This window comes from Conger conger, chromosome 5, assembly GCF_963514075.1.
Source record: "Conger conger chromosome 5, fConCon1.1, whole genome shotgun sequence".
In the NCBI taxonomy this organism is placed as follows: domain Eukaryota; kingdom Metazoa; phylum Chordata; class Actinopteri; order Anguilliformes; family Congridae; genus Conger; species Conger conger.
In genome coordinates, this window is record NC_083764.1 from 20902374 (window position 1) to 20916508 (window position 14135).

Sequence of the window (14135 nt, forward strand, 5' to 3'; positions counted from 1 at the left end):
CAGGTATTGTGGTAGTCATTCTTAGTTTTATATTCTTCAAGGGCTAATTTTGAGGGATGATTTCAGCCACCTTTAACAATTTTGTTTCAAATATGATTTCAGCCACCTTTAACAATTTTGTTTCAAATTCCAACCCCTGAACACAGGGCTTGAGGAGTTAAGAGGTAACTGGTAAAATGACATTTCCAACTTCAAAGACTTCCTACCAAGAAGTTGAACTGTAGCTATTAGCTGTGCTGACTGGTAACAGTCTTTATGAAGCCATTTAACACGGCACTCATTTTGTTACATGAGGTTATTGCACTGCGCTATGGGACATCCAGTGTTATCCTTGGTGCTTGCATGCTTGCTTGCTCTGAATTCTGCTCTATGTCTGGCATCCCCAGCATCCTGGGAAACAGTGCCACCTCATCCATCCACTGCAGCATGTACTGTTTGGATCTTCTACAGTACATTCCCTGCTGTAAAATCCAGCTATGCCAGCTTGACCAGCTTAAAAAGTGAGCTGGTCAAGCTGGTCATAAGCTGGTCTAGCTGGTTATGAGCTGGACAACCAGGATGGCCAAGCTGCTTATAATGCTGGTCTAGCTGGGTATGAGCTGCTCAACCAGCTAGTGCTGGTAGCTTGTCTGAGCTGGTAGGTGGTCAGCCAGTACCCAGCTGTTTCAAAACCTGAGCTGTTGTTTTCAGGAGGGTTTTTAATTCACCAGTTCTGGGTGGATCTGCCTGTTGCACGCCCAAATCACGATGATTCAGGAGGAAAAGGGATTTGCTAGCAGACCTCGCTGTGGGTATCTGGTGTAGTACAGTGCATTCATCTGTGGTAGGTGTGGGAAGTTGGTTGAGGGTGCTGCTTTGCTAACTTCTGTGGGTATGCCCGCAGAAGACAGGTATTAAGGAGGAGGAAGAGGAGGAGGAAGAGGGTGACAAACAGCCAGACCCTCTACATCAGCTGATCCTGCACTTCAGTCATAATGCACTCACAGAGAGGAGGTGAGGACACACTCACACACAGTACATATAGTACAGATGCACACACACCTGGACAGAGTCCTGAGTTTCTCTTTCTTACAACACACTTCTAGTTGACACAATTGCTTTTCATGTGATATTTTGTCATGTTTATGCAGTGGATAACAGATGCAATGCTGCTTGTGGATCCTGGCTTAGTTCAGCATTTTTGTTGTGTTTGTACACCCAGTTCCCTGGAAGAAGACCCACTGTATATTGCATATGCAGTCATGATGGCAAAGGTATGACTCTTGTCTCTATCATGTTATGTTCCATCAGAAATGTGCCAAGAATTTGTTAAACTTTTGGCACAGCACAGCATTCCATAGGACTAACTCTTCAACTAATTTACAATTTACAACAATTTGTGCTTTTACATAAAGAAACAGGACAGAAACAGCTTTGCTACATAAACTCTTTCCTCTCCAGAGTTGTGGAGGGGATGAAGAAGAGGAAGAGGAAGGAAAAGAGCCTACCTTCGAGGTATTATTCAGACTTCTCTCTCCCTCCATAGTTGCCTGTTGTAGCAGGATCAGGGGTGTAGGTTTGTAATTGCTATGATTAATAACAAAACCAGACATACAACAGAGAATTTGAAGCAAATCAAATTGGGGGGATACGAACACAGGAGGGGAGGAGGGAACAAACCGGCAGCCAAAGACAATAGTCCATAATCCCTGCTTGTTGTCCACAATCCAAGGTCAATAATACCGAGACAAAACGGGTTGATACACAAATCAGATTCTCAAGACAGTCCAAGTCGGTTCTAAAAAATCAATGAACACAGAATTCTCTCACTCACTCGATGCTTTTCCCTCTCAGCACTTTGTCCCGTCCTGAATGAACAAAAGGTATTTATTTCTTCCACCAGCACTGGGAAATGAGCGTCAGGTGTATCCATCAGCGCCCGATTATTCAGGATTATCCGGGGGTAGAACCGACGGATTGGTGACATACCGTCCGTCTGTCACCAGCCCTCGAGCCTCCCCCGGGCAGCTGCCACACTGTGCAGTGTCCGTGTACGCGTTGTGATGTCATCATGTCCCTGAGCAGGAGAAGGAGATGGAGAAGCAGAAGACTCTGTACCAGCAGGCCCGGTTGCACGAGCGTGGTGCTGCGGAGATGGTTCTGCAGATGATCGGCGCCAGCAAGGGTATGCAAAATACATAGTCATAAAATCTCATAAACTATACAGGCCACTTTGTTATGTTGTGAAACTTAAAACAAAAATGTCCCTGGAACTCCCCTTGAGGGATTGATATCCCATCATATTTCGACATCAACCAATGCAATGTCAGCAGATTTTGTGCCACTTCCTATTTCCCAGATAAAACAACTACGTTATGTATTCACAATGTTAATTTCACATTAAAAATGTCTTAATAATTATTTTCTCAAATTTGTTGGTGATGAAAACATAGTACATGGCAACATAGTATTTGGACCAATTCATATGTTAGTGGTACAGCCTTATATACACACACACACACACACACACACACACACACACACACACATCATACAGCCTTAAAGGTTTCAGTTTTAACATGGTTCTCCCCTCCAACCTCAGGGCGGCTGGGGCCCATGGTGACCTATACCCTCAAACTTGGCATCTCCGTTCTTAATGGTGGCAATGTGCTGGTGCAACAGGTACAAATTCCCACAGATCCCTTTGTATTCTGGGGATGATACCAATGATATAAGGGATTTTGATACATTGGACTGATATGTTTATCTGACTATAATATACTGTTTCCTAAATGTTCCATACATGATTTTTTGTAACACATGACACATTACTTTGCCTGCAGAAAATGTTGGATTATTTGAAGGAAAAAAGGGACGTTGGCTTTTTCAAGAGCTTATCTGGACTCATGTTGTCCTGCAGGTATCCCAATTTTCAAAAGAAGCCATTTTAGAACTGGTTAAAGGAGACTGCTATCAGTCTCATTCAAGTGAGATTGTCTAAAACGGTTTCCCTGTTTCCCTTTTCTTCCTGTAATGCTGGATTTCATCTGTTTCCTGTGCTCAATGCTGGCAGTGTCCTGGATTTGAATGCTTTTGAGAGGCAGAATAAAGCTGAAGGTTTGGGGATGGTGACCGAGGAAGGATCAGGTGAGTGGAAACGGCCCCACTGGCACAGGAGAGTGGTGTTACATTGATAAGAGTTCAAGTGATAGTATCTGGATTAAATACAGGCCTGCTGGAACACCAATGCACTGGGTATCGTATAGTCCTCATACAGTATTTACTGTTTTTGAGTAATATGAAACTGGTGAACTAAATTTCTAGGAATCTAAGGAATATCTCTGCAAGCGAACAAATGCAGTGGTAGGGCAAAACCAGGGTAAAGTAGACTAAAGAATTGCATTGTGTGGAACAGGATGGTTAATTTTCACTAGGAAGGACTCATAGGCTCATAGGGTTGGTAGTGGAAGAAACTGTTGGCAGGCTAATGTACAAGGGCCCTTTTAATAGTTGACAAATGGCATTCAGTGAATGAATATAAAGTATAAAACTGCATTAGCTCTGTAATGCAGTTTTTCTGCACGCTGTTACTGCCTGTGCCGCAGTCATTGGTCAATGTGGTCTCATTAACCTCTCGTTGTCCAGGCGTCCGGACAGAAAGCCCTAGTAGGTTGTTGGGTGAGTTAGGAAATGATGGTAGGGAGAAAATATTGAGGCCACTATGAGGCAAAATAAAGACCTCATCACATATAACCTGGATAACAAACAGTTAAAAACCTTTATAAGTGCAATGGTTGCATTTTTCCAGGCTGACCAACCAATGAACCAAAGCAGTGACATGTTACAGCTCTTCAAATGCCAATCTTTGCCAAAGTACCCTTATTATTGGTTTGCAACCAGTGGTAAACATATACTGTCACTATACATAAACTGTTAGTGTTACTGTCCTTTTAAAGGATATATTTTTGTTAATGGCAGTGGAAAGCCACTAACACAGCAAGCATCTGTAGATGGTAGATCATTTTTTTGGGGTAGCTAATAGATGCTTACTTATTGCTTGCTTGCTTATGGATGAGAATTGCCTATGTTAATAAGGTATATAGTTGGCTCCAGGACAAAATACTCCAGTGAATTTTCCTCCTCCAGCCAAACACCTGCCAAATATGCAAATATGACAGTGCAGCTCTGTAAACTTCCTTTAACCGCATGTCCTTGTCTGTACAGCAGACAGCTAATGTCAGTTTTCTCTCTCATAGTTTTTTTTTTCTGATTGAAATTCCGTGTTTTCCTTTTGCTTATGTCTGCTTTTCTGTTTGTTTTCTATTGTGAATTTTACTCATCGGTCGCAGTCAACGTGAGTGAGCAGGGTAAATACATGGCTTAGCTCGTACCTGTTTCGCAATACTAGCACTCGAATGTTAGTATTACACCCCCCGCCCTAACCCCGCACCTCCCGGATGTGTTAACCCAATACTCCTGTGTACAGGAAAACCTGCATGCTAAAAAGACAAGCAAACAGCCGACACACTCAGACTGACGGATTGACTCCTGTACTAAACAAAGTGCTTGTTATTTGTGTGGGAACTGTTTTTTTATTTATGTATGTTAACAATACTAACCAGTAATATTTTCTCAGCGCATATGTGAATAATAAGTGCTTTAATAAGGCTTTCCCTGCTGAAAAAAAACAGCTCAAGCTAGGTTTTGAAACAGCTGGTTGCTGGTTAACCAGTTAACCAGTTCCCATCTTGACATGGCTTGACCAGCTGAAGCTAAGTTTTGAAACAGTTGGTAGACCAGCTACCACCTCAGACTAGTTACCAGCAATAGCTGGTCGACCAGCTCATACCCAGCTAGGCCAGCTTTATGACCAGCTTGACCATGCTGGTTGACCAGCTCATACCCAGCTAGACCAGCTTATGTCCAGTTTGACAAGTTCAATTTTCAAGCTGGTCAATCTGGCATAGCTGGATTTTACAGCAGGGTTACTCGAGTTTTGAGCACATCTTTATAGCTGTATAATTCAGATATGTCAGTTATTTTGACTTTGTAATGTGGCTGCCATCTAAAGTTTTTGTACTTTGATTCCAGCAGGAATTTGTTGCTGAGACATCAGCTGTGCTAGAGTAACTGTTAACTGATGCTCATGTGACTCGTGGATGCACTTACGTTCTCACGCTCTGGATATGAGCGTCTGCTCAATGAATGTATTGTAATGTAACCTGCCTGTATGGGGTTGTATTCGCCGTCTGCTCTGCTCCAGTAGAAGCTCCTCATTTCAGTTTCCTGTTTCACCAGGTTCCAAGGTCCTGCAGAATGATGAGTTCACAAAAGACCTCTTTAGGTTTTTACAGCTCCTGTGTGAGGGTCACAACAGTGGTATGTAACTGTCATTCAATCTCACTATCTCACAAGGAAATGTGATTAGTAGGTTTCTTGCTTAATATTGTGGTGGTTAATATAGGCAACGCTTTGTTCTTTGATTTGAGCTAATGGAAGCTGATTTTGATCTTCAATGATTCATTTATATTAATACATCAATTTATCATTAATGCGCCTGTTGAATTATGCTCAGTTACCCTCGTCAAACAAGACAACAATATTGTTTTTTCCAGCTACTGTTTTAGACAAAAAATGAAGACTGCTTCAAATGAATTTTATAATGTATGTGGTGTTTTGTGGTCTTGTTTTAGTGGTGTAAGAGTGAAAGCCCCTTTGTATTTTAATTAGACTGACTGAGGCCCTGTGACTGATGAGCTTTGAAAGAGCGGATGTATAGTGATTTCTTAAGAAGTTGAATACATTTTTCCATGTGCCTGTTGTATTACAGATTTCCAAAACTTCCTACGCACACAGACGGGAAACACCACCACCGTCAACATCATCATTAGCACTGTGGACTATCTGCTTCGCCTGCAGGTCCAGTAACACATACATTCACATACTTTCTCTGCTGGTTGAAAACCCAGCAACAACCCTCATGTGGGAATTTGGTGTGTCTTTTAGGAATCCATAAGTGATTTCTACTGGTACTATTCTGGAAAGGAGATAATGGATGAGTCAGGCCAACGGAACTTCTCTAAAGCCCTGGCTGTAGCCAAGCAGATCTTTAACTCCCTAACGGAGTACATCCAGGTAATGCTTTTCCAATTTTCCAAAATGCGTAAAGTAGCGTGCTTTATTAATAATTCAATTGAATCAATCAAAGTCTTACAATTTCTAAAATAACCAAAAAACAGGTTCCACAATTATTGGTTTAATACTTTGTGCAAACAAACCTGCCAAAGACGACAGCCATGAGACTTTTGCTATAATTTGTGATAAGGTTAGAGAACACATTTGTTAGAGAATTCACTGCATGGCATGTTTTCTCTCATACCCACAACTGTACAGTTGACAATTCAGTCCATGCTACCTTCTGTTTAGCCTTTTGTGTTTGTCTAAGATTATAGGATTTTTTCTTGTCATAAAAATAGGTTTCTTAGCCTTCTACTCTCTTTCAGGGCCCCTGTATTGGGAACCAGCAGAGCCTGGCCCACAGCAGGTTGTGGGATGCAGTGGTGGGATTTCTGCATGTATTTGCCAATATGCAGATGAAACTCTCACAGGTAATTCCATCAGTAGGTCTTTTTAAATGAGTCAAGAAAGTCCTGATACCTGGTACCGTTAAAATAGCATTCATGGGTGTCTCGGTGGCGCAGCCTGTAGAGCACTGACCGCATGCTCATTGCGAGCCGCGACGTCAGCGGTTCGAATCCAACCGTCTGACATTTGTCGCATGTCTTTCCCTCTCTCGCTCCCATTCTTCCTGTCTCTCTATACTATACTGTCCAATAAAGCCGAAAAAATATCTTAAAAAAAAACTTTTAAGACCACTTCTTCTGAATTTGACATATTCCTTAAATACATTTCAGTATTCAAAGCAATATAAATTTCTCACTTCTGGCTAACAAATTGCATCTGGAGATGGTCTTAATTGACTCATTCTTTTCCACATAGCCAACACATTGATTTGTACCATGTCAGATGAGAGTAAATGCATTTTTGAATTTTTTGTGGTAAGTGGTAAGATTGGGGTGGCCTCCTGTCCTCATGCAGGACTCCAGTCAGATTGAATTGCTGAAGGAGTTGATGGACCTACAGAAGGACATGGTGGTGATGATGCTCTCTCTCCTGGAGGGTAGGAGCCTTTCTGCATGAATATGAAACACAGAGATGAGTCAGGGGCAAATGCACAGCACTTTTCAATTAGTGTTTTGAAATGTTGGCTGTGTGGAATACTGGGTAAAGGTATATGTGAAGACCTAAAGCTTGTAGGTTTAATTCTCAGAACAAGCACTGGCACTGTACCGTTGTACATATTACTTAATCTGAGTTACCTCAGCAAATATCCATCTTTATGAGCTGATAATGTATGTAAAATGTGTGCTTTTTATACACCAGCCATCATATAATGCCATGCTATAAGTATAGTTCCTCACTGGAGGCTGTCTGAATGTTAGCACAGAACTGCTGACCCATGTTGCTCTCCCACAGGCAATGTGGTAAACGGCACAATTGGCAAACAGATGGTGGACACCCTTGTAGAATCATCCAACAATGTGGAGATGATCCTGAAGTTCTTCGACATGTTCCTGAAGCTGAAGGACCTTACCACTTCTGACAACTTCAAGGAGTATGACCCAGACAGCAAGGGGATCATCTCCAAGAAGGAGTTCCAGAAGTCAATGGAGAACCAGAAGCAATACACCCAGTCTGAGATTGAGTTCCTGCTATCCTGTGCTGAGGCTGATGAGAATGACATGTTCAACTATGAGGAGTTTGTGGAACGCTTCCATGAGCCTGCTAAGGATATTGGCTTCAATGTGGCTGTGTTGCTCACCAACCTGGCTGAACACATGCCTCACGACTCGCGGCTAGGTACCTTCCTGAACCTGGCCGAGAGCGTGCTAAGCTACTTCCAGCCTTACCTGGGTCGCATCGAGATCATGGGTGGTGCCAAGCGCATCGAGAGGGTCTACTTTGAGATCAGCGAGTCCAGCCGCACCCAGTGGGAGAAGCCGCAGGTCAAGGAGTCCAAGCGGCAGTTCATCTTTGATGTGGTGAACGAGGGCGGTGAAAGCGAGAAGATGGAGATGTTTGTGAACTTCTGCGAGGACACCATCTTTGAGATGCAGCTGGCGTCCCAGATCTCAGAGCCCGACACTGTGGAGCGGCCAGAGGAAGAAGAAGAGGAGACGCACAGTATCCTGGAGGAGCTAGCCGAGCAGGAGGAGAACAGCCTGCTGGAGTCCTCCTCTGCCTTCACCATGGCCTGCGTCTCCCTGAAGAAGAGTCTGTCCAGCTTCCGCCAACAGCTGACCTTCAGGAGCCTGCGCAAACATTGCAGGAAGCTGAGGAAGATGAGCATACGGGAGATGATCAAGGGCTTCATCTGCTTCTTCTGGGGGCTCTTCACCGGGGTCTTCAGAGGGATTTACGGCCTGGTGTTTGGCTTCTTCCACCTGCTGTGGGCCTTCATGTTTGGTGGTGGCCTGGTAGAGGGGGCCAAGAACATGAAGGTGACAGACATCCTGGGCAACATGCCTGACCCCACGCAGTTTGGTATCCATGGTGACACGATGGAGGTGGAGAAATCAGAGAGCAGTGGGATGGCGACGGCAGCAGACTCGGGACAGACAGCTGCGGGGGACGCGGGTGCGGAGGCGGAGTTTATGTCAGAGCTAATGGTGAACACACAGAAGAAGGAAGGGAAGCACAGCTCAGAGCCAGGTCTGGGGGACATCTCTGAGGGCGGGGTAGCCAGTTCATCATCCAGTGTGCCTGCCCGAAAGAAAAAAAGCCAGGTAAGTCACTCTATCTTAGGCATGTTCATTCCCAGTCTTAAAATAGCTGAAAATCGTTCATGGTATTAGCAAGTGGAGGAAACATCATTTTCAAAGTATTAAAAAAAAAATAATAATAATTCTCTCACATACAAACACCTTTCTGCCAAAGGAAATATGGGAGTATATTCATAAACTTTTATTAATATTGTACATTTTAACATCAACTGTGGTTGTTGGTACTGCCTTGAGTGCAATTGACAGAGAAAATTGGTGCACTACTGCTATATTAATAGCTAGCATTTAGTAATAAACCATAGCAAGTTTGACAAAATGATGAGATACAAAGAAACAAACATACTTCATCTTTGAGTGGTGGTGATATTATGGAAGATACAAGTGCAAGCATGGTGGACTCATTCTCTCTTGTGTGATTAGTGATGATGGTGCTCTCTCTGGGTTGCAGAAGGATGACAAGGCTGATGAGGACCATGCAGCAGAACCAGAGAAAGCAGAGTGAGTGTTCTGCAGCCGGGTTTCTGGGTCCTGGTGTGTGCTGTTGGGTTCTGACCCTCTGTGCGGTGTTACAGCATGGAGAATGGAGAGAAGAAGGACAAGTTGAAGAAGGAGGAGGAGGTGTCAGAAGCTGCGGCAGAGAAGGAGAGGAGGCCCCCAAAGGCTAGGCATGGGCTGAAGAAGGAAGAGGCCCCAGCCTTCATGGCTAGCTTCTGCGCTGGAGTGGAGGTCTATCAGACCAAGATGCTGGTGAGTGGAAACCCTGTCTCTACATCAACTATGGTTCCATATTAGGACAGACTTACTCACAGCTACCTATGTCATAGTTAATTTGCTGTAAACTTACATTAATATAAATGCAAAGGCAGGCATACAGAGGGAATACATGGATATGTATTTGTATGACTGCAATGCAGAACAGGATTTCTTGAAGCAGTTTAGAAGACACAAATAAACACCATGCACTTTGCATTCTCAGAACTACCTTGCCCGCAACTTCTACAATCTCCGCCTCCTAGCTTTGTTTGTCGCCTTCGCCATCAACTTCATCCTGCTCTTCTACAAGGTATTGTGCCTGCCTGGCTTTGGAGAAGGTTGATGGTCATCAACCGGTTCTTCCTCCCTGCTGGCATTTTTTACTCTGCCTCTGCCTCTACCCCCCAGGTTACTGCAGATGAGGAAGAAGAAGACTCCTGGGATGGGGATGATGAAGATGGTGATGAGGGTGGTATGGAATACTTTGTGCTGCAGGAGAGCACGGGTTACATGGCGCCTGCTCTGTGCCTCCTGGCCATCCTGCACACGGTCATCTCCCTCCTGTGTGTGGTGGGGTACTACTGCCTTAAGGTAACACGGGCTGCATCTGCAGTCTTCTGCTGTCGATAACAACAGTCTGTAGCACCATGTGCTTTGATTAGAAATATTCTGCCCAGTTCTGACAAATAAATTACACAGGATATGTTACACTCAAGGAGCACTTTATTAGGTATGTATTAGACTTCATTTTTAGACGTATTGGTCTTCTGCTTCTATAGCCTATCCATTGACGCATTCTGTGTTCAGTGATGCTCTTCTGCATACCTGTTGTAATGTGGAGTTATTTGTGTTACTGCAAGATTGTTGTGTGTGAAAATCCCAGGGAATCAGCAGTTTCTGAGAGACTCAAACCACGCTGTCTGGCACCAACAATCATTCCATGGTCAAAGTCACTTAGATCACATTTCTTCCCCATTCTGACATTTGGTCTGAATAACAGCTGAACCTCTTGACCATCAGCATGCTTTTACTGACTGACTTACCTTACTGACAGGAAGCTGACAGTAACGCAAATAGCCACACATTACAACGGCGGCATGCAGAAGAGCATCTCTGAACACACAACGCATTAAACTCCTAAGTGGATAGGCTACAGCAGTCTAAAAAGTCTAAAAAATAAGTCGAATAAATACCGAATGAAGTGCATATGGTGTATATCATTCCAATAAGGGAATACGTAATTAGCTATGCTGTCAGCTTGCAATGTGAAATCAACAGGAAATAATCAGCCCCACACAAATAGTCCTAATTTTCAGTCTTACAGTTCCAGGTGATTGTGTGGAGTAGTCAGGCTACTGTAGGGTGAACTGAACACATTCAGCCTGTGCTGTCTTGACTGTTATAGGTGCCGCTGGTGGTGTTTAAGCGTGAGAAGGAGATTGCCAGGAGCCTGGAGTTTGATGGCCTATACATCACTGAGCAGCCTTCGGACGACGATATTAAAGGACAGTGGAATCGGCTTGTCATCAACACCCCGTAAGACCCGAATGAGCAAGGAGCAGGAGAGAGATTTCAGAGCTGTGCAACTCACAAAGGCTGAATAAAGTAGATTTGATGTGTTTCTCTTTGCATCCTTTGTGCAGATCCTTCCCCAATAACTACTGGGACAAATTTGTCAAACGCAAGGTAAATTTGTTATATTCCTAAAAATATACAGTAATATCATTGTATGCATGCATTTAATCTCTGCCTTGCCTGTAAAACAAGAACAAATGAATGTTAACAAGAACAGGCCTTTAAGCCCCATCCAGGCTCATCATCTTTCCTATGCTCTTTCTTATCTATCCTATTATGCTTGGGGTCAATTTGACCCCATTCAGGGTTTGACATCTCTTAAAAACCAGTTATAGTAATACACAAACATTTTGGGAAATATACCTTTTTTACCAACTTACCCAGACTTAAACAAGATGTTTGATTTCATTTTCATTTTTGAGCAATCACTGTTAGCATAACGTGTTAGCTTAGCTTAAAGACTTGAAGCCTATAGGAGTCAGTAGCCTACCTCCTTCAAAGTGAAGAAATACACCTTACAGCAACTCTGAAACTGTCTTATTTACACAAGGTATCATGTGTATTTGAAATACACGTGCAGTAATTTTTTTTTTAATACGAAAGATGTTTTCGGAGAAGTTCTCTCACTGAATGGCCATTTCAGAGGGCTTTTACATTTAAATGATTGGGAATGACCTTATTGACTAACTGTGTTCACATGACTCATAGGGCCAAATATGGGTTAAGCCTCAACGTTGAATGGAAATTCTCCATAAGAAACTCAATTTAGTCCAGAATTAAACTTAATCTGTGTCTGTGAAACTGGCCCATAATGTTGGTATCTATACTGCTGCATTCAGGTGATTAATAAGTATGGTGATCTGTATGGAGCTGAGCGCATTGGGGAGCTGTTGGGTCTGGATAAGAATGCCCTGGACTTCAACCCCACTGAAGAGACGGTGGTGAAGGAGGCCTCTTTGGTGTCCTGGTAGGACTCACACCTCACCTGCAAACCACTCATCTCACCATTCTCCAAACCAAGGATCACATTGAGTCTATATGCATTCTTCTTTTGGCAGGCTGAGCTCCATGGACAACAAGTACCACATCTGGAAAATGGGTGTGGTCTTAACTGACAATGTGAGCTAAATGTTTATTTCCTCACTGATTTTATGACTTGATATTGAAGTGCATGTAAAAAACAGCTCAAGTTAGGTTTTGAAGCAGCTGGTAATTTCAAGATGATCATAGCTGGATTAGATACCAGGGTACTTTAGTAGTTTTGTGGGAGATTTTGCCAATATTTTTTATATATTTTAATACAATAAACTCATATGTAGACAATTATGGGGCACAACAGAGGAAAGGTGAGTGGGGCTACAAAGCCATGATATCAAGGTTCAAGACAAGATAATCATAGCATCCAATTCTTTGCCTTGTTGCAGTCCTTCCTTTATCTGATCTGGTACACCACAATGTCCATCCTGGGCCACTACAACAACTTCTTCTTTGCTGCTCACCTGCTGGACATCGCCATGGGTTTCAAGACCCTCAGGACCATTCTGTCCTCTGTTACCCACAATGGCAAACAGGTAAATACGGTCAGGCCTCCCCCCAACAGGGGCAATGGTGAGTCGCATCAGGGTCCTAAAGGTAATTTCTTCTTCATGCAGCTGGCCTTGACAGTGGGATTGTTGGCTGTGGTTGTGTACCTCTACACCGTGGTGGCGTTCAACTTCTTCCGCAAATTTTACAACAAGAGCGAGGACGAAGAGCCTGACATGAAGTGTGATGACATGATGACTGTAAGTCTCCACCACTAACTGCACCATATCATCTGTGATGTAGTTTTAAGTGAAAAAGTTTAATAGGATATTGAAAATATAAACCACATCGCTTCTCTCCTCAGTGTTACCTGTTCCACATGTACGTGGGTGTGCGAGCAGGGGGTGGCATAGGCGATGAGATTGAAGACCCAGCGGGGGACCCTAGCGAGCTCTACCGCATCCTCTTCGACATCACCTTCTTCTTCTTTGTCATCGTCATCCTGCTGGCCATTATACAAGGTATGCGCTGGGTCAGCCGTGGGCTTAGGTTTAATCAAGAATAAATAGTCCATAAATAGTTTTCCATTCCTGTTTAAACAACTGGGGGAAAAGTATAATTGGCAGATGTGGTGCTGCAGGTTTGATCATCGATGCGTTTGGAGAGCTGAGAGACCAACAGGAGCAAGTGAAAGAGGACATGGAGGTGAGCTTGTGCGGTTTTCACTTTAATGAAACGCAGCCACCTTCACGCATGCTTAAAATGGTGCCCAACATGTTTAGAGCTTGACCTCTGTGCAAGTAATCTTTTGGTGCAGTCATGTGAAAATTCAACACAGTAAGGTCTGATTTGTCCAATCCTCAGACGAAATGCTTCATCTGCGGGATTGGCAACGACTATTTCGACACAACACCGCACGGCTTTGAGACGCACACCTTACAAGAGCACAATCTGGCCAACTATCTGTGAGTATCTCTGCTTCTCACCTCAGTGGTCACCAACTGAACCAGTACACCATGAACTTTTCCTGGTGAATTTAGTCAGATACAAAGAAAAATGGCAAAACCATTCCCATTTACAGTGCATTGGTTCCTTACTGGTACTCTAAACAAAATTACCTGACTAACGTAATGCCTTCAACCAATGAGCACTTGTAGAAACCAGCCTGATGCAGAGTCTACAGGTGGTGAGATGGACAGGGTATCATGAAATATTCAGTCAGATACTAGAAAGCAGATCACATAGCATTTCACTGACTCATCTATCTGTCTGTCCTGCACTCCTTGCAGATTCTTCCTGATGTACCTCATTAATAAGGATGAGACTGAGCACACGGGACAGGTACCTACACCAGCTCACACTCAACCTACACCCTACAGATGTATACCTGTCTTCCCACCACAAATTAAGCATACATTAAGGAGTAGCCACAATAAGATCCGCACAGCTGTTGGGCCCTTG

At 43.5% G+C, this 14135-nt stretch overlaps 1 protein-coding gene across 4 annotated transcripts in view; it reads left to right on the plus strand.

Annotated features, from left to right (window-relative positions):
- Positions 1-14135, plus strand: part of LOC133128136 (ryanodine receptor 3-like) — a 97773-nt gene that overhangs the window by 82377 nt on the left and 1261 nt on the right. For 2 of the 4 annotated variants that reach the window (XM_061241441.1, XM_061241442.1), the window contains 28 exons: positions 884-993; positions 1202-1253; positions 1441-1494; positions 2065-2164; positions 2582-2661; positions 2823-2899; positions 3053-3126; positions 4329-4346; positions 5278-5358; positions 5810-5898; positions 5986-6114; positions 6483-6587; positions 7078-7159; positions 7516-8825; positions 9271-9320; positions 9395-9569; positions 9799-9885; positions 9984-10166; positions 10981-11111; positions 11219-11261; positions 11990-12117; positions 12209-12269; positions 12575-12721; positions 12803-12934; positions 13039-13195; positions 13315-13379; positions 13539-13639; positions 13964-14015. In XM_061241441.1, the coding sequence (XP_061097425.1) occupies positions 884-993; positions 1202-1253; positions 1441-1494; positions 2065-2164; positions 2582-2661; positions 2823-2899; positions 3053-3126; positions 4329-4346; positions 5278-5358; positions 5810-5898; positions 5986-6114; positions 6483-6587; positions 7078-7159; positions 7516-8825; positions 9271-9320; positions 9395-9569; positions 9799-9885; positions 9984-10166; positions 10981-11111; positions 11219-11261; positions 11990-12117; positions 12209-12269; positions 12575-12721; positions 12803-12934; positions 13039-13195; positions 13315-13379; positions 13539-13639; positions 13964-14015 (3873 nt within the window). The remainder of the gene's footprint in view (positions 1-883; positions 994-1201; positions 1254-1440; positions 1495-2064; positions 2165-2581; positions 2662-2822; positions 2900-3052; positions 3127-4328; positions 4347-5277; positions 5359-5809; positions 5899-5985; positions 6115-6482; positions 6588-7077; positions 7160-7515; positions 8826-9270; positions 9321-9394; positions 9570-9798; positions 9886-9983; positions 10167-10980; positions 11112-11218; positions 11262-11989; positions 12118-12208; positions 12270-12574; positions 12722-12802; positions 12935-13038; positions 13196-13314; positions 13380-13538; positions 13640-13963; positions 14016-14135) is intronic. The other 2 variants (XM_061241443.1, XM_061241444.1) reach the window with 1 other exon arrangement.